At 37.0% G+C, this 25,916-nt stretch overlaps 1 protein-coding gene across 1 annotated transcript; it reads left to right on the top strand.

Annotated features, from left to right (window-relative positions):
• Window positions 1-6,467: 6,467 nt before the first annotated feature.
• CUNH6orf58 (chromosome unknown C6orf58 homolog) lies at window positions 6,468-16,363 on the top strand. The gene is made up of 6 exons (XM_004651222.2): window positions 6,468-6,765; window positions 7,913-7,999; window positions 9,386-9,570; window positions 10,643-10,743; window positions 14,788-15,026; window positions 16,263-16,363. Exons 1-6 carry the CDS (start codon window positions 6,468-6,470, stop codon window positions 16,361-16,363), a joined length of 1,011 nt encoding a protein of 336 aa, XP_004651279.1.
• The last annotated feature ends 9,553 nt before the right edge of the window (window positions 16,364-25,916 follow it).

The following is a 25,916-nucleotide window of genomic DNA, read 5'->3' as shown; positions in this document are numbered from 1 at the left end:
TACAGAAAATTGGTGCCAAGCAGCAGGACCATTCTGTGATAAACATGACCATATTATCTGTAGGTCTTTGAAACTGGTATGGAAAAGTTTGGGACACAGGGTGTAGTATCCCTTGAATACTGAAAACAGAGTTTAATGAGCCATTCTAGTGAGGACTTGGAAGACACAAATGCTGATAGATGCAGACAGTGGAGGCCTGGCAGGTGAGGTTTCAAATGAGAACAAGGGCTCTATCAGGAACCAGGTAGCATGTTATATGCTGTTAGAGAAACTGGCCACATTCTTCTGATTCCTGAGAAATTGAATGATGATGTACTTAAAGGTGATAGGCTAATTTGTCTATCAGAGGAAATCTCAATGCAGGATAACATTCAGGCTGGTCCTGAGAAAATAGATGTAATTGTTAAAGAGATCAGCATCATTGAAGAAAAACCTCCTGTGCTATATGGGGACATTAGGGAAGGTATCCTGAGATCAAGGCCCCATACACTGGAAGCTCCTTATTGTGAAAAATGCAAATTCACTTGAAGGCAGAAAGCCTACAGTGAGGGGGTTCACTGCTCAGCCACAACCACGTAGTGAAATGCTTCCCCAAGGCCAACATAGAAGGTGTACAGAGATGATAGCTAAGGTCCAAAAGGGCCAGGCTTCATCCCAAGCAGGTGGCAGAACCATAGTAATGGCTTTAGAGGTTTGAGAGATGCAAACAGGAATATTTCACCATCATTTCAGAGAGCTGTGGAGACTAGCCATGTGTGACAGGTTTGGGAGGATCTCTTTAGGGCTGGGCTATTAGCTTATGAACCTTGTAAGATTAATAAAAATACTTATAAATATATAGTAATATTATATAAAATATTCTCTTTAACAAAAATTATGTCTGCCATATGTCAGCTACTATATATTTATAGGATTCATTATGTTTCAACACATTTACATGATAAACACTAGTAACACTGTCTATTTATCTTGTATCATGAATTATATGTATATCTCATCAAATAGCCAAAAGACATATGAAGCAAAACTTTAAACCACTATTGTTCTAGAATAACATGGTACCAGTATATAACCCGAAAATACCTTGAGATTAATAAAGAAGGAGGAGGAGAAGAAGAAATTAGATTTAGAATATCACAAGGGGGGCTAGAGAAATGGCTTAGTGGCTAAGTGCTTGCCTGTGAAGCCTAAGGACCCCAGTTTGAGGCTCAACTCCCCAGGACCCACGTTAGCCAGATGCACAAGGGGGTGCATGCATCTGGAGTTTGTTTGCAGTGGCTGGAAGCCGTGGCAAGCCCATTCTCCCTCCCATCCCCCACCTCTCTCTCTCTCTCTCTCTCTCTCTCTCTCTCTCTCTCTCTCTCTTTCTCTCTCTCTGTCACAAATAAATAAATAAAAATGAACAAAAAATTAAAAAAAAAGAATATCACAAGGGGCAATTTATTTGGGACTTCCTATCAGAAGCATGGCAAAGAGAAACAGTAAGATTAAGTAGGAAAGTAAATTTGGATCACAAGGAGTGAGGTATATTCTGTTTAGGATCTATTCCAAACTCAAATGTACTTGGTTTATCTTAAGGTAATATAAAAGAAGCAGGGATATCCCTAGCTCCAGGCTACAGATACTACTCAGATGGACTATTCTAATTATAGTTGCTAGGAACTGGGACAATAAAAACCAGGATTACCCAGGGCTAATGACAGCAGTTACAACTCTTGATGTTTGCAGTCCTATCAAACTAACTCCATATAATTATCATGATGGCATATGTTAGTAAAACTGGCTTGATTATTGACAGTGCAAGCAAACAACAAAAAGAAAGAATACAAAACTTACAAGAAATATAATTAACATATGTTGTCTAATAGAAATACACAAAATATGTACCTTGTAAGTAGGTAATGCTCATTTCTTAAGTACACATACATAAAGCCTGCAAAACTTGAAGATTTCCTAGGCATAAAGAAATCCTCAACAAATTAAAAATATACAGATGATAATCTTAAATTATGACTAAATTAGAAGTCAAATAAAATTATATATAAAAATATCAACTTACAGAGAAATTCTAACAATCAAATTACCTATAGGTAAACAATAATTTATTTCACATGTTTGTTAGAAAAACATAAAGAAGAAAAAATAATAGAATCATGAATGACACTAAAAATACAATACAATATGACCAATAAGAAAAGGCACCTTACTATAGCTGGGTTAATATTATATTAAGAGAGATAACCCAGGTATAGAAAGACAAACATTCTATTTTCTCTCATATGTGGATCCCAGCATGGTTTATTCTCTGTGGTCTCATGTCTGTGCTTTCCCTTCTCTTCAGACTGAAGTATCCCTTCAACTATTTTTTTTTTTAATTTTTAAAATTAAAAAAATTATATTTCATAAAGCTAGAGAGAAAGAGGGAGGGAGAGAGAGATTGAGAGAGAGAGAGAGAGAGAGAGAGAGAATGGGCATGCCAGGGCCTCCAGCCACTGCAAACAAGCTCCAGACGAAGGTACTACCTTGTACATCTGGCTTATGTGGGTCCTGGGGAATTGAACCAAGGTTCTTTGTCTTTGTGGGCAAACACCTTACCTATTAAGCTATCTCTCCAGCCCCCTTAAACTATTTTTATAGAAATGTATTAGTGGTTGTGCATTCCTATAGCGCGTTTCTATCATGGAAAATTCTTGTTTCTCCTTCATGTATGACAGATAGCTTTTCTGGATATAGTAGTCTGGGTTGGCAGTTGTCTTTAAGAAATTAGCATTTAAAGTTTGTATTGAGTGCTGCTATCCTGATGGGCTTGCCTTTATAGGTGACTAGATGCTTTGCTCTTACTGCTTAAATATTTTTTCTTTAGTCTGAGTGATTAGTACTTTAATTATAATATGGTGAGGAGATGTTATTTTCTGGTCATGTCTGTTTGGTGTTCTAAACAAATGCCTTCTGTACCTTTATTGGTCTTTCTTTCCCTATTTGGGGGAAATTTTCATCTAGATTTTACTGAAAATACTTACTATGCCGTAAGATTGAAATTCTTCTCCTTCTTCTATACCCTGAATCCTTATGTTTGATCTCTTCATAGTATCTTGAGTGTCTTGAAATTCCCAGTCATACCTTCCTATTAGTTTGTCCTTCTGTTTGTTGGAATATTTTGTATTTGCCACCTTGTTTCCATACATGAAAAATTAGATAAGCAAAGAGACAGATATGTTTTATATATAATTTAAACATTATACATCATAAAGATAAAATGATACTCCATTATTATGTATACCTTTAAGAATTTAGATTTTATATTTTTTATATATTTTCAAACAAGTAAGTACTATATATTGAACAATATTTCTTCTTACCCCATTCCCTCACCTTCCTCTTTCTTTTTTTTTTTTTTAATTTTTTTTTTATTTATTTATTTGAGAGCGACAGACACAGAAAGACAGATAGAGGGAGAGAGAGAGAATGGGCGCACCAGGGCTTCCAGCCACTGCAAACGAACTCCAGACGCGTGCGCCCCCTTGTGCATCTGGCTAACGTGGGACCTGGGGAACCGAGCCTCAAACCGGGGTCCTTAGGCTTCACAGGCAAGCGCTTAACCGCTAAGCCATCTCCCCAGCCTACCTTCCTCTTTCTTGCCTCCCCCCTTAGTAATTTATTTCCTCAGACAATTTCAATCCTACTTTCATTTAATATATGAATATATAATTTTATGTAGCTGTAAAATATAGGAAACACAACTAAGAGAAAATTTACAATATTTGTCATTATATAACTGACTTAATTTGCTTAATATGCTATCTCCAGGCACATCTTTCACTCTTTTGCTGTTAGACACCTAGGTTGGTTTAATAACTTAGCTATTATGACTAGTGCTGCAATAAATATTGCTATGAGGGTATTCTGTGATATATTGACACAGAATCAGTATAGTCAAGTCATATGATAGAACTGTTTCTAGTTTTCTGAGAAAACTCCATATTGATTTCCATAGAGACTGGATTGGTTTATATTCCCACTAGCACATCCATGCCAGAATTTTCTGTTTTCTTAAAGACTTACTCTATCTAGAGAAGATAGAATCTCAATGTCATTTTAATTGAATTCCTTGATGGCTAGTGTGATGGTTAATATTGACTATCAACTTAACAGGAACTAGAATCACCTAGCAGACAAATCTCTGGCTATGTCTAAGACAAAGTTTCTAGATTAGGTTAATTGAGGTAGAAGACCACCCAAACTGTAGGGGCACCAATCTTGGGTTAAGGTCCCATGTGAATAAAAAGGAGAAAGTGAGCTGAGCATGAGCATTCATTGCTCTTTCCTGCTCCAAATTGACTGTGGCAAGCTACTCCAGTCTCCTGTCTCTATGCATGGCTTGCTATGATGGACTCTTTCCTCCTTCCTTCAAGTTGCTTTTGTCAGCTATTTTGTAAACAAGTAAAGTTACTAATGCAGCTAGCGAGAATGAACATTTTTTTTCCCTGTTTATTGACTATTTGTATTTTTTTTTTTTGTGAACTACCTATTCATGTCATTAGTCCCTTTATTTATTGGGTTTTCTGATTTCTTGGTCAGTTTATTTAGTTCTTTATATATTCTAAATATTTGTTGCTTTCATATTTCTTTGCTATAATTGAAGAACAAAATATGAGAAAACTTAAAGTCTTGTTATCATTTTTTTCTTTTCATTACTTATATTACAATTTAATGAATTGAGAATGTTCATAGTTTAAGGACATGAGGTGACTTTATTCAATTTCCTTAGTATTCTCTTAAAAATTATTTATTTTTTTAGAGAGAGAGAGAGTTTATGAAGTCTCCAGGCTCTCTTACCACTGCAAGTGAACTCCAGGTGCATATTCTAGTTTGCACATCTGCCTTTTGTAGGTACTACAGAATTGAACTCTGGACTGGCAGGCATTGCAGGCAAATACCACTTAACCACTTAACTATCTTACTGCCCTTAGTTTTCTCATTTGTTTGTTTTTGAAATATTGGGAATCATATAATAGGCCTCACACATTAGGAAAGTGGGTATACCATGAGGCAACAGCCCTAGCTACAGTATTATTGGTGTCCTTAATTTTTTTATATGGATGTAATGCAATGACATTTATTCCTGATATAGGAATTTAGAGATAGTTCAAGGCTTAAACATCTGGGGCTTAGGCAATTCCCAGTTTTTCATTCTGTAATCCCCAAAAAAAGTGCAATATGCTGAGAGGTCAAGATTGAATTTAAGCCATTGAGTACATAATACAGATCACTATATGGAAGAGAAAGTGGTTGTTACCCATAAGAACAAACTCCAGGAGACTGGGGACATCATTTCTGTTTATGTCTTAGTGCTCAGTAATCAGTTACCTATCTCTGTGTGGAAGGGATGCCAGAAACTGATGTTCTCAAACACAATTCAAGATTATTTTTATTATTTTAAGAGAGAAAGAAGGGGGGCAGGAACAGAATGGGAGCACCAGAGCCTTTCAGCTGTTATAGATGAACTCTAGTATGCTTGTGTTCCTGTTTGTCTGGCTTAAGTGGGATCTGGAGATTCAAACATGAGTTCTTAGGTTTCACGGGTAAGCACTTTAACTGCTAAACTCTCTCTCCAGCCCAATTCAAAATTCTTTTACTGACATTAACTGAGAGTAGATATTAAAAGGTAATTTCCAGGCTGGAGAGATGGCTTAGCAGTTAAGGTGCTTGCCTGAGAAGCCTAAAGACCCAGGTTAAATTCTCCAGGTCCCATGTTAGTGAGATGCACATCATGGCACATATGTTTGGAGTCCATTTGCAGTGGCTAGAGGCCCTGGTGTGCCCATTCTCTCTCTCTCTTTCTCTCTCTCTCTCTCTCTCTCTTTCTCTCTCCCTCTGTATCTAATAACTAATAAATAAATGATAAAAAACTTAAAAAAATAATTTTCAGAATTTTGAATTTTTTTAATGAAGTGACTTTGTCTACTTGACTGGGTTAATTGGATATAGTTTAAGATTTTTACATGAAGCAGAAACTTGTATCATAACTGGATCAGTTATCTTATAGTATATTTTTACAAATCATTATAACTTTGGGTATTTCCATTTCTAAGTTTATCAGTATATTCCGTGATATTAAAGTGTCTTTATGAAAGGGAAATATTCTAATGCCATTGGTAATATATTTTATGATCAGAATGTAACCTGGAAAAGTTCTGGAAGATGTTTTTGCTAATAAGCAGCTTCATCCACTATATGATAACCAGCTTCTATTCATGTTCAGGTTCTAACACCATGGGTTGACAATCAAAAGCTGGCAAATCTCATTTATCTTGAATGTTAAGCAATATGCCAATTTCCTCTACACCTCCACCTTTTCCAAAAAAAAGTGCAAAGATGTGAGAAGGTGTGAGGCAAGAAAAGGATCATGACTTCCTCCTCCATTCTCCAATAAAACGTCCACAGCCCCAGTTCGCAACATTAGCACCATGGCTCTCCTTCCCTCCTGGGCCTGGGTACTGGCTGGCTGCCTTTCTGCTGCAGCAGGAGCTTCTGATCTCTCTGGCCTGTATCCTCCGCTCTGGGAGGAGAGTCCCGGGCAGTTCAGTGACTACAGGGTGGAGAATGGGAAGTACATTATTGACCCCTGGATATTCACTGAGAGAATGGGGGCATATAGAATCCTACTGAACCAGACAGCCCCATATTTTGAAAAATATGCTCCAGAAAATGAACAAAATATCTTGTGGGGTTTACCTCTACAGCATGGCTGGCAATACAGTTCTGGTAAGAAAGCTCTTAGTTCATTCTTATGCTCTAGCAATATTACCCTGAGTTATTTTTGAAAATGAAATTCTTTGTGTTCCCCATATATTTGAAACAACTTTCTTTTTTCTTCACTTTTTTCTCATAATAATTGTTTTTCTTGCCTGCAAACTTTTTTCTCATATGGATTAGTTGTTTTTTCTAAAAACTTCAGTGAGGTGTAGACATAGGTATTGACCTCAAATGTCCTCTTGTGTCTAGCATATTGAGTATTTAAACAATGATTTCTAAACCAGTATTAACTACATTCTCCTTTTAAGCACTGAGGTGAACATACAGGATGCATACTATAAGCAGAAGTGAGGAGAAATTAGACCTTCTTGGGCATCTTAACTGCAATTGCCTGATTATAGACATGAAATTATAAGTGAGAATCACTTTGCTAAAGATTTTCTCTGCAAGCTATTCCTTTATCTTGGAAATAAAGAACTTTCAAAAATATATAGAACAGATATGTTTTAGAGTATAATATTCTTAAATTAACAGACATTATTTCTTTTGACTGACCAAAGAAGCTCATGAGAAAAATTGGTGCCTGTTTCCCAACATACACTTGGTACCCAGAAAGCAAGGAAAATATGAAAGAAATTCAGTTTTGAAGGGAAGGATTATTGTTGATGATTATATAATATATAGTCATTACATAAAACATTTGATAATTTTTTTCTCACCTTAAACAGTAATCTTATGATGTATTGAATATTATTAACTCACATTACACAAAACAAAACTGAGGCACAAGTGGTTATCTAGAACTTCCAAGCTACTGAAAAATAGAACAAAGACTTGGTTTGAATGTGGACCATGTCATTTTCTGTGTGTTGCTTCCACAATTTGCATCAGAAGGTAAAAAGCACAATAAAAATGTGAATAATTATATAAAAGCTATATACAACCTATATCACAAAGGAAAAAAAATGATGTGATGAAATGAAAAGGAGTTGGTTGTTATAAGAAATGAACAGTAAAGAATGATAGGAATTGGAAATACAAGCTATTGATATAATTAGTTCACCTATGAATAAAAATATGTAGTTTAGTGACTTCTAAGTAGATTAAATGTCCATAATAATAAATAGATCTAATCAGCGCATTGTTTATCTTTCAGGAAGATTAGTTGATCCCACTGGAAGGACAGACTGTGGCTATGAATCTAGAGACCACCTGTGCATCTCTGTGGACAGTTGGTGGGCTGGTAAGTTCTCTTAAGGAGCAAAAGAGTGGCTGGTAAATTCTCTTAAGGAGCAAAACAGGTACAATCCTTACCACTCAGAAAGCATTTGAACTAAATCTTAGAGGCAGGGACAAAACAGGCAGCACTGTTCCATTTTCAAAATGAATCTACTACACCATGCACCAGTGGCCTTTATGTCAAATTCTATGATATAACAGTCACAATGTCTCTAAGGGTTCTTTTATGACTTACTGTTTTTCACAGTACTGATTCTAGGAACCGCAGCGGATATGGCCTCTGAGGGACTAGCAGTGACAGTTAAATGACAGGTTCTGAAAGAGACATGTAACCTTTGCACGGAAATGAGACTAAAAAAACAATGTCCTGTGTTTTGCTTGGATGAAGTGCATTAGATATGGAACCTCCACAATATGTCAGAGTAATACTGCACCTCATGTTACCATCTGTAAACTAAGGCTCCAGTCAGGCAATGCTCAAATAACTAAAGAGTATTTTCTAGTTCTTTAGTTTTGTGGGTTCATTAATGAATTTCTTAGAGTAATTTACCAATAATTACAAACAAAGTCACATGAAACTTCACTTTCTCAGACTGACTCATAAATAGTATGGACCCTTGTGTGTTTTCCTCAGACCATCCTGAGTCATTTCTCTCAAAAACAAGACCTGCAAACCATTCAGAAATATAATTGTCTGATTAGAAATTGAAGGGTCAACCTTCTGGGCTAGAGCTGAGAGGTGTATTCACAAATGCATGTCTATGGTCCAAAATATTTTTCCATCACCAATTTCCGCTAGGAATCAAAATAAGCTTAATAGCCATTGAAATTTCTCAACCTGCTGGAGTAGGCTATCTGTATATACAAAGTATGATTTGATCATGAGTCAAATTATTTATTCCTCTAATTATCTGCTGACAGAAGTCATTGAAATATTTACTTTAGAGACATAGGTTAGGACAGGGATTTAGTGAATATGTATAAACATTAAACTAATATAGATGAAATCAAAATACTCATTTCCATTTTTTAAAAAAATAATACAATTCACAATGCAGCTTCAGTGAGAGGTTTTGTATCATTCTGTGGATAAGGTAACACCTTTCCTCATTTTTTTAGTGTTTTGAAATAGGATAACTATCTAATTTATAACAATAAGATTTTATTCAAAAATATAATCAAGTAGTTTAAAAATATATTCAAGATTAGATAGCCATTAAAAGAAACATACTAAAGTTATATATGACCCATAGGTAGATTCTGTTCAGTATTTTCAATTGAAAATTTATATTTCTGAATCTGAGAAATTTCCTTAATTACTAAAGTGTCCTTTAAGATGTATCCCTACATCTGTCACAGGTTATGATAATTATCTTTTTTGCTTTTACAGATATAAATTATTTTCTGAGTATGCTGCCTTTCCTTGCTGCGGTTGATTCTGGCATAATGGGGATCTCGTCAGAGCAAATCACACTTTTGCCCCCACCTAAAGACCAGACGAAGTTTTGTTATGATGTTGCTGGCTGCTGGTCAACCTTCCCTGACATAATGGAGAAATGGACTGCCTTCTTTCAGGTTCTTTCTTTAAGATTTGCAGTTCACACTTTTAAAATATGGCTAGAGAATTCTTTTATTAATTAATATACTTTTCAAGCAATTATTTTTGTGCATTGTGAAATTTTCCTTAACATGAAAATATATAGCAGATATTTTAATAAGATGTGTTACAGAAGTACATTGCATGCCATGGAAACCCCCACTATGTTATAAACACAAAATCCATCTATTCTCACTATAAGTAAATTATACCACAAATGAGTTTAAATGATATTTGTTATAGAGCAAGTATGATTAATTGAATCTTAGATAGAATTGTGAAGTCCTAAAGGAGATTTAATTATAGAATTGATTTTATACAAGATACATTTTTGTAACTGAATTAATATGTGATTATATATTGGTAGAAAGATACAGTTATATGTTGTTCTCACCTAAGTAATGATCAAAATAAAATAAATTGGTCAAGCTCTGATATAGATTAAAACTAAGAGATTTAAAGATATATTTGCTAGTTTATTAGCTTGTTAATTCATTATTTTAGGTATACTTAAATATAACATTAAAAACTTTTTTCTTAAGACTTTGTAGGAATTTGAATATTGTTGTTGGAAAAATAGCAACACTCTTTACTAGTATACTATATGGATCTTTGAAAGTACTTGAAGTTCATTTCTTCTAATTGAATACACTATATTAAAAGTTCTTGGGCTGGAGAGATTGTCCAGCTATTAAGGCACTTGCCTGCAAAGTCTAACTATCCATGTTTGATTCTCCAGTACCCATGTAAAGCCAGATGCACAATGTGGTACATGCCTCTGTAATCAGTTTGCAGTGGTTTGAGGCCTTGGCATAGCCATACTTTCTCTCTTTTCTCTCTGTCTGCATGTCTCTGCTTGCAAATAAATACATTTTTTGAAAAGTTTATATTTTTTGCCCTCCAATAAGTAGTAGATACCAAGGTCTTACTTATATTCTGAGAAATAAAATTATCACTTCATGCAGAACATGCTCAACTGTGTTTCTGCACCAGGTTGGATTTGAAGAATCATCACAGTGGTTCACATGAAGGTTTCTTTTCTTGCTTTAGTACATGCAGTCACCTTCTAGTGACTTTGATGGTCTCCTGAATCACCTATGGGTTGCACATACTTCATCTTTGAAATACCCTGTCACCATCTTTGAAGATAGGTAAGAATGGTCCAAGCACTTCTCCCTCTAACATGCTAAATAATGTTGTCATACTAATACTGGTTTTTATTTTCTTCTCAACTTCTAGAAATTTTTCTTTATTTGGTTTCTCAAGGTAGGATCTCGCTCTAGTCAGGCAGAACTGAAATTCACTGTGTAGTCCCAGGGTGGCCTCAAACTCATGGCGACCCACCTACCTCTGCCTCCCAAGTGCTGGGATTAAAGGTGTGTGCCACCACACCCGGCTCTAAGTAACAGCAATTTTTAATCTTAATAAATAAATTATCATTGGGGTAAATATTTTACTATGACAAAGCTTAGAGTATATGTTATGAAGGGCTAAAAGTATTAACAAAGAATTACATTAAAAAACAAATGTCATGGAATGCATTCGCTTTCTTGTAGAAGACAAAAATGGAACACAAATAGGGATTGATTTTTATTACTTTAATCATAGATAATTCAGTGGCACATGTGAAAAAGATATCAGCAATAGCAAGCAAGGCAGTTCCAAAGGTGGTACTGTCACTCCACGTACTGCATGCAGCATCTAGAAGTGCAGATGTAAGGAGGATTTGGATTCAGAAGTGGAGGTGAAGTCAACCACCCAGAGGGAGGCAGCCCCCAAGGCAGCCAAAAGCGCGGGTAGAGCTCAAAACAAAAACAAAGAAAAGAGTGTTCGTTGCCATTGTGGAAGTGCCTATGCAGAATCTGGCATGGGTGTTTCAGTGCTCCCACCCTGTCTTGTTTTTCTCACCCACTGGATTGTCCCTCAGGGCAAATGAATCCTCCTCTCTATTGATGAGGCCTCAACAATGGGTTATGAAACAGGGCACTGAAGGGGATTTATCCCTGACCAGTTTCTTGTGATGTACTGTGTATGTGCAGCCATATACAACAGTGGAAGCTCAATTGCTGTCTGTGACAACATAAGAAAACACAGGTGAGCCTGTCCTCTTGGTAGGTAGTACTCCCTCTAACTCATGAGGCTTGCAAAAGACATCTTAGAGGTTGTATTGAGCATATAAATATACTTGACGTTTGCAATGTATAATGAAACAAAAAAAATGTGTCAGAAATGAACTATGGGCTCATTTTCTTTAAAGAGGAATCTTTCAGTTTTGAGTAGAGATAAGTCACAGATGCAATTACTGAAAGGAAATAAAAAAAGCCTTAATTTCTTCTCCACACCCACATGTCCACATGTCACCTGGCCAGTGAGTCAAGCAGGGCCTCTCTTCTGCTCTGTTGAGTGCAAGAACTCCTGTGGTTGCAGGGTAGGTAGTACTTAGGTTTGGCTAGCAGGTTCTGCTATTTTAACTTCTAGAACTTCATAGAGATCTTTATTTCTCTGTATTGTTTTACTTTAAATAGAATTATGTTGTGATTTTTTATTTTTAAATTTTAAATATATTTCATATAATTTTCCATGCTAATTAAAAAGTCAAATGGAGTTGGCCTCCTCCCCCCAAGAGAATAAAGAAGACAGCGCTATTCAGACTGTTGTGAATATGCTATGTCAGAAACACAGATGGATTCATTTTTGTCTTTCCACATGTCAGAATTTATTTTATTATTTTTTTATTAGATATGGACATATTTTGTATGTAAACATCACATGTTGGTACCATCCTTTACCTTCTCCCTGCCCCTATTCTGAAGAGGCCTTCCTCATTGGGGATGCAGGTCAACCCCATGCGGATTGTGGATCTGCATTGTGGGGAGTGGGGAGAGGCAATGTCTCTGTGCAAATTGCCCAACCTTTCTGCCCCCTCTTCTGCAAATTTCCCTGAGCCATGCTCGGAGCATTTTAAGGTTACTACAGTGATGGGCACTTAGGAGCATCTGGATCTCTGGTTTGGTGGGTGTTGAGTGTCTTCAGTATCTTTCTCCATCACCCTCGTGCTTATATCAGATTCACTAAGAAAGCAGCACTCTTGCTCATTTCTGCAATTCCTCTGTGGTTTCACCTGGGGCCAGGTGGAGTGTGCTGGGTCATTTATCTACTTAGGTCCACTTCCCATCTGAAAAAGAGAAGCAGATTCTTTAATGGAGAGTGAAATCAGTGCCAGTTAAATGGGATAATTAATTTAGAGAGAATTAAAAGGGTTTAGATACTCTTATACTCTAAGGTTAGTTGGAGCTTGACAATGGAAAGTAGAGTCATTATCTGGATATGATTCTGATTTGTTTCCGAGTTCCAGATATGGTTTCCTTTCCACTGAACAGATATGTTAGCCAATCCAAGAGCAGTTGGCTACCCACCACGGCTGTGTGCCACTATTGCACTTATGTGAACATCATGTCAAGTTGTTTGCTTCTGATTCACTTAGACTTTGAGTTGCTTGGACAGATGTTGGCCATTTTCCCCACGTAGCTCATGTAGTGCCTTCCAGCATGAGATGTTCTAATTTTCTGGGGACTGGCTCATCTCTAGATTCCAACTAGGTCTCTCCATGGTCCGTGCCAACAGCATTTGATGTCTTTTGCAGTAACCTCTGGTGGGTAATCAAGTGTTATGATAGAAGACTCTCTTGTTTGTTTTGGGAGATCTAGTAGGTCTCTCTGATCAACAGCTCATTGTAGAAGTAGGCCACATCTTGGTACAGGGAATTACAGGCCAGCACCAAGGGAAAAGAAAAAAGAAGAAGCCAGAGAAGAGAAACAGGAGAAATTTGAGGTTGTGTTTCATCTCACTCTCTCCAGGACTCCATGCATTATGTAAATTTTGTTGGCTATAAGTCAAGTATGTTAATTTTGCTTAAACATTATGATTATGGACAATCCCATTCTCTCAATTATAAATGTTAATTCTCAGATCACATATATATTTAGTTATATGCCCATAGAGAGGTAGAGTCATTGCTTGTATGTGGTTAGATAAGGAACCCAACTGAGCTGCTGGAAGACTGCAAAAGGGGATTCAAGTTGAGTCCAGGTGGGGGGCAGATACACTCTGGTACTTAAATGGACCACTCAAGCAGGGAATCTGTTAAGCCAAAGCCTCAGTGGCAGTCAAGACTTTGTTACTTGTTAATTCCATAATGAATGTGAATGATAATGGGCCAATGTGGATCACTGTGTTTCCATATGAGATACCCCTCCTTTATATGTTCCAAGTATGAGGTTTATATCAGTATTTGGTCTGGTGTGTTTAGTAAGCTAAGGGGACTGACATTTCTGGTATTATTTTAACTTGCCCATGTGTTCTTAATTTAATCAGCTCATAGGTGGCAATATTAATTTTTATAAATAAGTGACTTATAGTCTGTGCCTTGTGGTTTGTGCTAGACTGGTGGTAATTGTTTACTTGCACTAATAAGAAGCAGAATCATTTTATCTCAGCATTTGCACTCAAAATGGAATGACTTACTGATATGAAACATAGTGTCAGAACAGCCTGAATTATATATATATTTTATATACTGTGGCATATATGGGCAAGGCAGGGCAAGACCTGATCTCCACACTGACCATAGCTATCATCATGTGTTGCTGATGATTTGTGCATTCCCATGCTATTTTCTTTATCTTCCTCTTCTCTCCTTCCTTCTTTTGTACTTCTTTCCTTTCTTTTGTTTTTTTCTTTCTCTCTCTCTCAGTTTCTCATATAGTACAGGATGGTCTCAAATTTCTATGTAACTGAGGATTACCTAGAACTGTTGATTCTCCTGCCTCCACATCTTAAACTGGGATTACATACAGCCATGTTTAACCACACCCTGCTGGTACTTATCATTATATAGCCAGAGGGTATTAAACATGTTCTTATATCCATTTTCCATACAGTTTTAAGTAAAACTTGCCTAGGTAAAAGACATAAAGTGGAAAATAAAGTATTAAAAACAGATGCAGATGGGATGATCCTTCTAGTAGTTAGTCTACATTAACTCCTGAAAGATGAATGAAATTCATAGCATTATTAAAGTTATTATTTAAATAAAGTATCCATTTTACTTGATACCAGATGCTTTCTTCAGAGAGTGATCTTGAAGTTCTGAGTTAGTTAATCAGAATTTTATATTTTGTCAACTTGTCTTTTAGATATGCCTATTATGTTAACCCAGAAGCAGATTTTGAGAAGAATTGGGCTGTTGCTGTCAATTACTTAGCTGCAGCCCAACTTCCTACAACCCTGACTCGATCGCACAGTTTGCAGAAAGGCCTGGCATCACGAATGCTGCTGAGCACTGACAAAGCCCCTTTCATCGCTGACTTCACCCCACTCCAGAACAGCGTCCTGGTGGCACTCTCTTCCCTTGGTGACACAGATCGACTTACAGGTAAGAACTTTAAGAGAATAGTTTTTAAAAAGTTAAGACATGGTTAAATAGAAGATAAGCTAATTAGAGATATAGTTATCACAACATATGGTCAAAAGTCTATGAGTCTTTTTCTATTGGGCTAACAATGATCACTCTTGTTAATAGATGGCCAGGATCCTTGAGCAATCATGGTTTTCACACTTACAGTCTTTCCCTTCATCTGGATTCCATACTAAAACTTGGCAAGTGAAATGTCAAATACAGTACAAAATATCAAGTCAAAACCCCCAAGTATATGACTTGTTTTGCTCTTGTGTCATTTTAACTTTTTTACTTCACTCATAAGTTTACAGAAAATAATGAGTTTCAAAATAAAACCTACCATGAATCGTGAAATTACTGTCAATTAGATACATCTAAATTCTTTTCACTCAATACCACTAGTCTATGAAGAAGACCTTTGCTCTGTCATGTCAAATGCTAATTTCCCAGCAGAGTGACCCATGAGATTCATTAAAAGTTTGAAGATTACTCTGTCATTCCCATTTTACACTCCTGTTGTGAACTTTTCAATTAAACTAAAACCACAGTTATACTACTTGTCTTTTGTAAAGAGAAATTTTCTGATAATCAAAGATGTATGTGAAAGAAATGAATAGCATGAATAAATTGTGTTGAAATGTATAGGATACCTTTGTATTGTTTAAGGTATCAGATCCACCCACAGGTTAAGAGTCCTAGTGCAAAAGAATGCTCTTCTCAAAGCACCACAGCTGGAGTGCATCTGTCAGTCAGCAGGCAGCTTAGCTTCACACAATGAGCAGTAGACCAGTAGACCAAGACTCCTGTCTGTGTACAGTATTTTGGAGTTTGATTCCAAAATATAGATGCATTCATCATTTTTGCTTAATATATGCATATTATTTTATTTCATGAATTTATCATCATGGAAATTGGTTGTTATAACCTATTACCAACAATACAACAGAAACATTCCATGCATATATTTCTTTCATAATGTATAATCTACCACTAAATTCATAAGTAATTTGACAACATTGGTAGGTTATATTGTGAAATGATATTACCAAAAATGCATCCACAACATGCCTTGCTTTACCTTTATTTGCAATCTGATGACTTTACCACTAATTTGTAGAAAGGAAATAAAATTAATTTGGTCAATAATGATTGCAAACTGGAACTAAAATGTGTTTGCAGGAGATTCCATCTAAAATTTTTGCATTCTTTTAGGATCATTATCGTTGGCTGCATGGAAAATTTCCATGAAGACAGAAGCTGCAAGGAAATTTTTTCTACAGCTACTAGAAAACTATGTGGCACTGTCTACTTAGAAACTTATCTGACTGACTAGTACATTGAAAGTGAACACCTGTTTGTGACAAATAGTTTTATATGATTACAATTATAGAGTGTTTTAGTCAGGCTCGCATTGCTGGCAGAAATCACCCAACCAAGATCAGCTTGTGGGAAAAATTTCTTTTGGCTTACATAGAATGACCTAATTTGTCACTTTTTCTCTGAATTTTTGCTGAAGTTGTTTTAGAGTTCCCATTGTTGATTGAAGTTCATAAAGAATATTTTACAGTCAAGTTTGTCACGGCTGCCCCTCTTTTTTTTCTGTGTTGATCTTAAGAGAGAATGCACTAGCCAAAGCTGTGATTTCAAAGGGCTTCTTGCTTTATCTTTTTATTTTAGTTTCAAATTTTTATTAACAACTTCCATGACCATAAAATATATTCCATGGTAATACCCTTCCTCCCCCACTTTCCCCTTTGAAACTCCATTCTCCATCATATCCCCTCAGCATCTCAATCAATCTCTCTTTTATTTTGATGTCATTCTATTTTCCTCCTATTATGATGGTCTTGTGTAGGTAGTGTCAGGCATGGTGACATCATGAATATCCAGGCCATTTTGTTTCTGGGGGTAGCATGTTGTAAGGAGTCCTACCCTTCCTTTGGCTCTTACAGTCTTTCCACCACCTCTTCTGCAATAGACCCTGAGCCTTGGAAGGTGTAATAGAGATATTGCAGTACTGAGTATTCCAGTCACTTCTTTCCAGTAACCTTAATACCTTCTGAGTCATCCCAAGGTCACTGCCATCTGAAAAGAGAAGATTCTCTGCCAAAAGTGAGAGTAGCATTAATAAAAGGGTATAAACATTAAGAGAAGTGCTTACTGGGCAGTTTTATAAGCATAGTATATACATTTAGCCAGACATCAGCAGATGTTACCCCCTAGGGCTCATGACTACCTCTGTTTTAAGTTTTCAGTATCAGGGATGTATTCCCTCCCATGGAGTGGGCCTTCAGTCCAATTAAAGGGCAGCTGGTTTCCACCATGACAGACATGCCACTATTGCACCCATTGGTTCATTTGCTTGCAGTGTCCACTGTTGAGTACCTTTACTGGTTATTTCTCTTTCTCCCATTGAATGGCATGCAGCATGGCTTCTTACAGCTTTCTGTCAGCTGGTTTACATGGATTCTTTCTTTATCTTACAGCTTTGTGATGCTCTACAATCTGTATACAAACCCATTTGAAGAGCAGCTATGTAGCAGAAAGTAAGTGACTGAGGACTGACCAGGAAGCAGAGAGTATGTGATCAGAAGCAGGGTAAGGCTAGAACCCACAAAGGCCTGCCTCTATTGAGCCAGCTCAGGTAGCCAATCCCCAAGACCTCTCAATATGGTACCACCAGCTAGAGACTAGTACACACATTCATGAACCTGTGAAGGAGTTTCATAATTCATTTATTTATTACTTATTTAGTGTTGTGTATAGTGGTGTGTGTGTGTGTGTGTGTGTGTGTGTGTGTGTGTACGTGTGTATGTGTGTGTGAAGATGTCTCTACACTTTGTGCATACATATGGAGGCAGAAGAATACAGCATACTATCTATGGCTCATCTGCACTGTTTCTTTGAGACTGAGCCTACTCCTTAACCCCTTCAATACAGAACTTCAGGACTGAAGAGATAGCTTAGAAGTTAAGGTGCTTGATTGAAAATCCTGATGGCCTGGGTTTGATTCCCCAATGGTAACATAAAGCCAGATGAACCAAGTAGTGCATGCATGTGTAGTTCACTTGCATCAGCAAGAAGTCCTACAATGCCCATTCTCTCTCCTTGAAAATAAATAAAAATATCAAAAAGATAGAAGCTTCAGACAAAAATTCCACCCTTCCTTTTATAGGACAGGTTTAAAAAATTAATTTTTGATGTAATCCAGACTTGCAGGTAAGATGGCAGCATACTAGCCACACCAAAGCAGCCTAGGTAGGGAAATAAACAGAAGCACAGCAAAATACATTCTTCTACTGAAAAGTGAAGGTATATAAGTTATTATCAACCACAGCAGAAAAGCAGGAGAGCCTAAGGTCATCCAGAAAGGAATTAACTAGCCAGAATCTCACCAAGGCTCCAGCAGCCCTGATCCATGGGCCCGCCCACCCAATGGTACAGAGAAGCAGGAACAGAAACAAAGTGAGGTGATTTTCCACTCACATCAGACTCTTTGCAAAGTCAAGAAACCTGAAAGGGAAGACAGCAGAGACAAGCTGAGCAGCTGCTGAAGGAGAATCCAAACAGGACAAGCTGATCAGCTCTAGTCCGACTCCAGGTACTCTGCAAAGTCTCTCATCTCCCAACCATCAGGGCCATGAACATCCAGAAAACTCATTCACCCCCAGTACCAAGAAGGATCAAGGTGGGCACTCAGCATTGGTGAGATTGGAAGCCATCCCCAAAGGTAGCAGGGCCTAATTATGTAAAGGCAGATACATAAGCCTGCACTGGAAGTGCTTATCTCTCTTTCCATGTTGGGAAAAGTTATGTATTAAATTTGAACTAAATATTCTTTGTTGGCTTTACCCTTCTCAAATAAGCTGTATTTTGGTGTTGACTATTGTTGCCTTTTGGAGCCTTTGTGGGGGGAGTGCAAAGAGGCAATCTACAGAATGGGAGATAGTATTTGCCAGCTTTACATCTGACAGAGAACTAATATCTAGGATATACAAAGAACTCATAAAACTAAATAATAAGAAATCAAACAACCCAATTAAAAATGGGCAGTGGAACACAATAAAGAGTTCTCAAAAGAAGAAATGCAGATGGCACATAAACATATACAAAATGTTCTACATTCCCAGCCATCAGGGAAATACAAATTAAAACTACATTGAGATTCCATCTCACTCATGTCAGAATGGCTATTATCATGAAAACAAATAACAATAAATTCTGGCTAGGGCACAGAAAAAGAGGAATCCTTCTACACTGTTGGCAGGAATGCAGTCTGGTCCAGCCATTGTACAAATCAGTGTGAAGGTTCCTGACATACCTGAAAATAGGTTTACCAAATGAGCCAGCTATACCACTCCTAGGCATATATCCTAAGGACTCTTCTCACTACCTTAGAGATACTTGCTCAATCATGTTTATTGCCACTCTATTTACAATAGCTGGGAAATGAACCAGCCTAGATGTCCCTCAACTGATGAGTGGATAATGAATATGTGCCATATTTATACAATGGAGTTCTGTTCAGTGGTAGGGAAAAATTAATTTATTAAAATTGGAGGAAAATGGGTGGATCTGGAAAGGATTATATTTAGAGAGGTAACCCAGGCCCAGAAAGCCAAACATCACATGTTCTCTCTCATATGTGGATCCTAGCTACAAATGATTGGACTTCTATGTGAGTAGGAATAAAACTGAGTAGCAGGGGCTAGTAAGCTAGAAAGAGAATATAATGGGAATAGATAGGGAGGGAGGGAGGTTTTATAGCATGGTATTATATATATGTAAGTAGAAGAATAGATTAATGGGTGAAAAGGCCTAAGTGATGTCAGAGTAAGAGACTGAGTAAAGGAAAGGTGGAGGGAGGGCTAATCAAAATCTAAGAGGATATAAATAAGTCATATGGAAACCTACTGTTTTGGACAATGGAACTCCCAGGAGCTATAGATTATTATTAGAAAATTTTCATTGCCAGGGATGGGATATCTTCCAGTGAGTTGTTGGCCATATATGTAACAGCCCTCAAAACATTACCAGCCATTGCTTAGTCTCTTGGCTTCTCACCAGGAATAGATGGTTAGACCATATTGCTGAAGATTGCACATACTTGGGCTGCAAGGTTACTGAAAAATCCTGCTGTAGCTAAGATTAAAACCTCCTGCATGTAGACCAGCTGACAGAAAGCTGGAAAAAGCTATGCTGCATTCAGTTCAATGGGACAAACAGAAATCACCAGTAGAGATAGTCAATAGTGGACACTGCAAGCCTGCAAGACTTAAATTTGGCCAGCCAGGCCAAATGAGCCAACAGGTGCACTAGTGGCATGTCTGTTATGGGGAAAACCAACCACTCTCTAATTGGACTGGAGGCCCACTCCATGGAAGGGAATACATCTCTGATAGTGAAAACCTACAACAGAAGTAGTCATGAGCCCTAGCAGTGTAACATCTGCTGGTGTCTGGCTAAATGTATATTCTATGTTCACTAAACTGCCCATTAAGCATTTCTCTTAATTTTCATACCCATATATTAATGCTACTCTCACTTTTGGTTACAGAATCTTCTCTTTTCAGATGGCAATGACCTTGGGATTGTGCCAGCCTGCAGCACAAGAGTCAAAACAGACCCTGAAGGAGGGAGTGGGAATGTATCTGAGACAATAACACAAGGAATGGAGCCAAGACAAGTTCTGATCAAGGCTCAGGTTTATTCAGGCAGACACAAGCTTATATACAGAATAAAAAAGTTTCTTGACAATGCTTACATGCCTAAAGTCAGCTTCACCAGGGCCATACAATAAGTAATGTCTCTGTGTCTGGTGCCTGCTTCATTTAAGTCGTACTATAAGGCCTCTGTGCCTGGTGCCTACCTCACGTTAATTGCCTCTGTGTCAAGAGGTCAAAGAGCAGCTGCAGTTCCCAACATCTCCCCTTCTTTATTTATTAAAAGAAGCAACTGTGCCTGTCTTAGGTTTTCAGAAGCAGAAGAACATCCTTACCCATCATTGGACAAATGTATTATCCTTCAGTACATGCCCTGTCTTAGGTTGGATGCCTCCTCCCCCGATCTTACCTGTCTCTGGCTACCAGCCAGACAAAATTCAGGGAGAGTTAGGATAAAGTCTAAAGGAGCCAAGGATGTGTTCTATAGTCCATAGCTCAGACCTCTGCGTGAACATCTACTAGACTTCATCAGACACTTGAAGAAAATAGGCAGTAGGCACAAGAGAAGCAGAAGGCAAACTCCCACAGCTGCAAAGCTGCCTATCCAGGAACTTAGAGAATCCCAACCAGGCAACACAGACTTAATTGCAGTAAGTAAATCATTAGCAGCCTTAGGGGTGTCAAAATAAAGATGACTCTTCTGTATGGCTAGAATTTCTGAATGTAAACTAACCAAATCTAATGAAACGTTATCATGGTGCCAAATTCCTTCCAAGGGAATTTTGGCCTTTACCCAATCTTCATAACTAGCATTTTAAATTTTAGAGGTGATGCAGATCCACTGGTAATCTGCATGGCATTCCAATCGAGCTCTAATCTTCATTCCTTGAATTTGCTCTCCTAACTACGTTACTACATAAAACAAAGCATCTATTTTTTCTTCTAACTTCTTGTCTATGGCTACTTGAGTTCCCAAAGCAACAGAAATGTTCTTAGCTAGATTATTGACAAAGTGTGCAGTATGAACTTCTTGTGTAAGAGCAACAGCAGCAGTAGTAATAGAAGCTTATAATGTAATAATGCAAAAATCTCAGCAATAATTAAACTGACAATTCTCTTTTGTCTACTTAAACTATTTTTAACATCCTCTAGAATTTGAATACCCTTGTCAGAATACCAAGGCTTTGAAAGATTAACAGGAATCATAACAAATTCAGGTTGTTTGACAATCATTACAGTTTCAGAATCATGAGAAATACAACTGGACAGACTACAATTATCACAGATAACATTAAACATTCCTTCAGACCCATGATACCAAGTAATATTTATATTTCTTAACATCAGGGTATAAGGTGGTGTAACACAGGCCATAACAGTTTCCTTTGGAAGACTATTTGAATTATTGCTGTCAGATGTAAACCTGATACCTCCCATAGCAGCAGCCATCTTCCATATGTAAGTTTGCTGATGTCCATTGTCTGACCACCACAGTCCTGAGGACAGTCCAGTAAACTTTACTGTAAGCAAAATATAGATGACACTATATCATCAGGATCAGCACTGTCCTCTTGTTTGATTTTGTGGCCTGGTGACCTGCATACCAGACCAAATGTTCTGGCACCATCTGGCTCCATTTTCTTTCTATGAAAAAATACAAACAGATCCTCGTCCCCATATTAATACAGGGTAGGGTCCACTGCATTTGTTAGTCAATGGATATTTCCACATTACTTTAGCATAATTAGTCTTGGTTTGTGCATGCCAAAAATGGTCAGCAGCAGAAAACCCTTTTGCATCCAAAAGTAAAAAATTTTAAATAAATAAAGTATGATTTAACCATTTTGTTATGGGTCCCTATGTCATTTCCCCTTTTTAGTTTTTTGTAACCAGATTTTTAATGTTCCATTTGCTCTTTAAATGATACCTTGCCTTTGGGGGTTATAAGGAATTCCAGTAACATGCTTAATATTAAAAGAAGAACAAAAGTACTTAAATCCTGCATGTGTATATCCTGGACCACAGCTAAGCTATTTCTAATGATACCCAAATTGTTGATATAAAAGAAACATTGCTCTCCCAGGGCTTGGCATAGTCCTTCTTGTTGTAGGAAGAGTAGATCTAATCCCCTCTTATTTCTCCCTGTCATGAGAAGACACTCTAACTGCTTTAGGGGACTGGCTCAAAGACATCAGATCATTTACTATTTCCTGCTAAATGGGACACAAAGTGGGAACTTGTTGCAGTTAGAGTCTCTTCCAGAGAGGGAAACTATTTTAATGGACCCCAGAGTGTAGGAAGATAGTCTTGAAAGAAAACATTGGGGAGAAAGAATAAAAATAAGGGGTTAATGAGAAGTAAGCACACAGCAAATTGGTTTTTTTGGAGGTCAAGAGAATCTAGGTAGACAGGCTTGGATTGTCTCAGGACCATCTGACGATGAGCTGCCTGAGATTTTCTTTCAGAACTGTTCATTAAATGGCACAGTAGTATTCAACATAGCTTGTAAAACAGATGAGATGTTAGCAGAGTTATCAGAAACATATACACAACATTTAATCTTGATAATAAAAAGCTATTGGGTGCCATTAAAGGCTGTACAAATATTTTTTTGTCTCAGAACTTATTTACATATTTTAGATTTGAAAATAACCCTTTGAACATCTATACTTGTTTTTATTTATTATAGAATTAGAACTATGGGCAAAAAATGTCTTAATGCTTATTTGTTTCCCCTCTTGAAAAGCTCTTGTGTTACTTAATAGGCCATTCATATATTTAAGGTATGTTTTAATCTTTGGTTATACATTTCTCTCTGAGTGTTTAAGACCATGCAGATAGCCAAAAGTCAATTAAGGATTAATTTTGGAGGTCATTAATGGCTCTCCAAAGAGACTTTAGGGACACAGGAGTAGCCCCATAGCTTACTGGTGTCTTTTGCCTGTTAGGATGAGTCAGGGCCATACTGGGCAAGTAGTTTTCCCTTCTTTGGGAAGTCAGGAGACTGATTGCTCCTCAATTGTGACTCTTCTGTTTCATATTGTTCACCAGTTTTGTTTGGGTCTCCATATCCTCCCTGCTCAGGAAGACTGGTGACTTACCAGGGGGCCAGTGTAGAAGTGTCCCATCATCTCCAGTGGCCTCATGGCATGGGAGAATAGGCCAAAATATTGACATTTTTACTCCAATGATTCCAATTGGCTTTGGCTTCTACATAGGTTATTAACACACTTAGAAAGGAAGTTACACCAGCTTGGATGTATGTACATATAGAGCACATTTAATTACTGAAATAGACTTAGTTAAAGAATGGCACAAGGGCTTCTAAAATCATTTTGTCACATCTTCAAAATTTTAGTTGTACTATGGCAGCATAAGCCTTATATATGAGGTATAGAAAATAAGCACATCTCATATTTTAAATATATAATATTTATAAATATAGGCAGAACCTGTTACCAGTCTTGAAAACAGTACCAGTTGATTTACAAACTTATCTAATTTAACCTAGAAATTATCAGAAAAAGACAAGTAAGACAGTGTAAGGTCTTAGCGCCTGTGTGAAACATCTTTGATTAATTGAGATACCTATGGGGGCACAAATAACCCAGAGAACATTGGAAACAGAACCATGGAGCTTGAATTTTTTTTTTTTTTCAGATGAGGACCATTGTTTGAGCATTAGGCTGTACCCTAAAGTAGGGAATATATCTTAGGAGTTAATTTTGTTATAAGCACTGGACTTAAGATACCAAAATTGAGACAGTTACTTTACATACAATAAAGTAGAATCTGGTCTTTTCTGAGCCAAAACAGCTAGCTAAATATTAATATAACCCTTGATAAGTCTTTTTGAAAGAAAAAACATTATTTGACAACCAATGATTTTGGCTTTAACTTGATAGCTATTGATTTCATGTACCACAGAAATTTTTATTAACATAAAACAATTTTATGTTTTAACCATGACTTAAATTTGATAAAGCTTAAGCAAGCTATCCCAACATATTTTAGTATGAAAATTCATTTGTTTGTTTTTTTAAGAGTTTGTAAACAGTTTAAAAACCTCTAACTTTAGGCATGGTGTTTAGGTTTAGCCTGAAAATGTCTTCTTCTTCTTCTTTTTTTTTACATCCACACACCTTTATTTACATACTTTAACATTCTGATCTAAGTACCACTCAAAAGGCATTTTTAATAAGCACTCTATATCCCAACATTGAAAAATTTCTTCCCAGTTCCTTCAATCAATACATCTCACTCCATCATTAACCATCTTTCTTATAAGGCTATTAAAACCTGTGTCCCTCTCATCTCTTTAGTTACAAATAGTCATAAACATGACATAGCTAGCAAGCATAACGAACACACACAAACACACACACACACACACACACACACCACACAAACAAAAAGAACAAATCCTCCTGATAAACAAGCTTTGCCTAGAGATTTCCAATCATCTGCTGTTAGAATTTTCCCTGCCCTGCTGTATAATTGACATAGTATATGGTGACATAGGTCCATATTGTGCACAAGCTGTTTTTAATTCTTTTATGTCTTTAAAATTAGAGGAAGTATATTGCCTCATTATTTGATCACCCTGTTGAAATTCAGTTACTGGATAAGCTAATGGGAAAGCTCACACTTCCTAATCACCTTCTTTGATGGCTATTTGTATCACCTTTTCTAAGGGGGAGCAATTAAAAACAGGCTGAGTAGGACAAAATGAAGATATGTGGACAATTTCAGAAGGCTTCTTAGTAATACTATCTAACTCATCTTTTAACTTTCTTTTTTTTTTATTTCTCCAGGTTTATTCTCTGCTTTAAAGCTGCCACCATACCTGATCTAAAGCTATATTACAAAGTCATAGTAATAAAAACAGCACGGTACTGGCATAAAAACAGGAGTATAGACCAATGGAATAGACTTGAGGACCCGGACTTTGGGTCAAGCAACTATAGCTACTTGATATTCAACAAAGGCCCGAAAAATATAGGCTGGAAAAAAGACAGCATCTTCAACAAATGGCACTGGACAAACTGGATAACCACATGCAGGAAACTGAAACTTGGTCCACACATTTCCCCATACACTACACTCAAATCCAAATGGATCAAAGACCTCAACATAAGACTAGAAACTCAAATACTAATGGAAGAAAATTTAGGAAGTACTTTCCATGATATAGGAATGGAAA

This window comes from Jaculus jaculus, chromosome 9 (assembly GCF_020740685.1).
Source record: "Jaculus jaculus isolate mJacJac1 chromosome 9, mJacJac1.mat.Y.cur, whole genome shotgun sequence".
NCBI lineage: Eukaryota > Metazoa > Chordata > Mammalia > Rodentia > Dipodidae > Jaculus > Jaculus jaculus.
The sequence above is the reverse complement of the archived record's forward strand: the minus strand, read 5'-3'. Positions and strand labels throughout refer to the sequence as shown.

Coding starts and splice junctions, on each gene's coding strand:
- CUNH6orf58 (XM_004651222.2), top strand. CDS start 6,468: ATGGCTCTCCTTCCCTCCTGGGCCTGGGTACTGGCTGGCTGCCTTTCT. Junction 9,571..10,642: donor AATGGACTGCCTTCTTTCAG/GTTCTTTCTTTA, acceptor TTCTTGCTTTAG/TACATGCAGTCACCTTCTAG. Junction 15,027..16,262: donor TGACACAGATCGACTTACAG/GTAAGAACTTTA, acceptor GCATTCTTTTAG/GATCATTATCGTTGGCTGCA.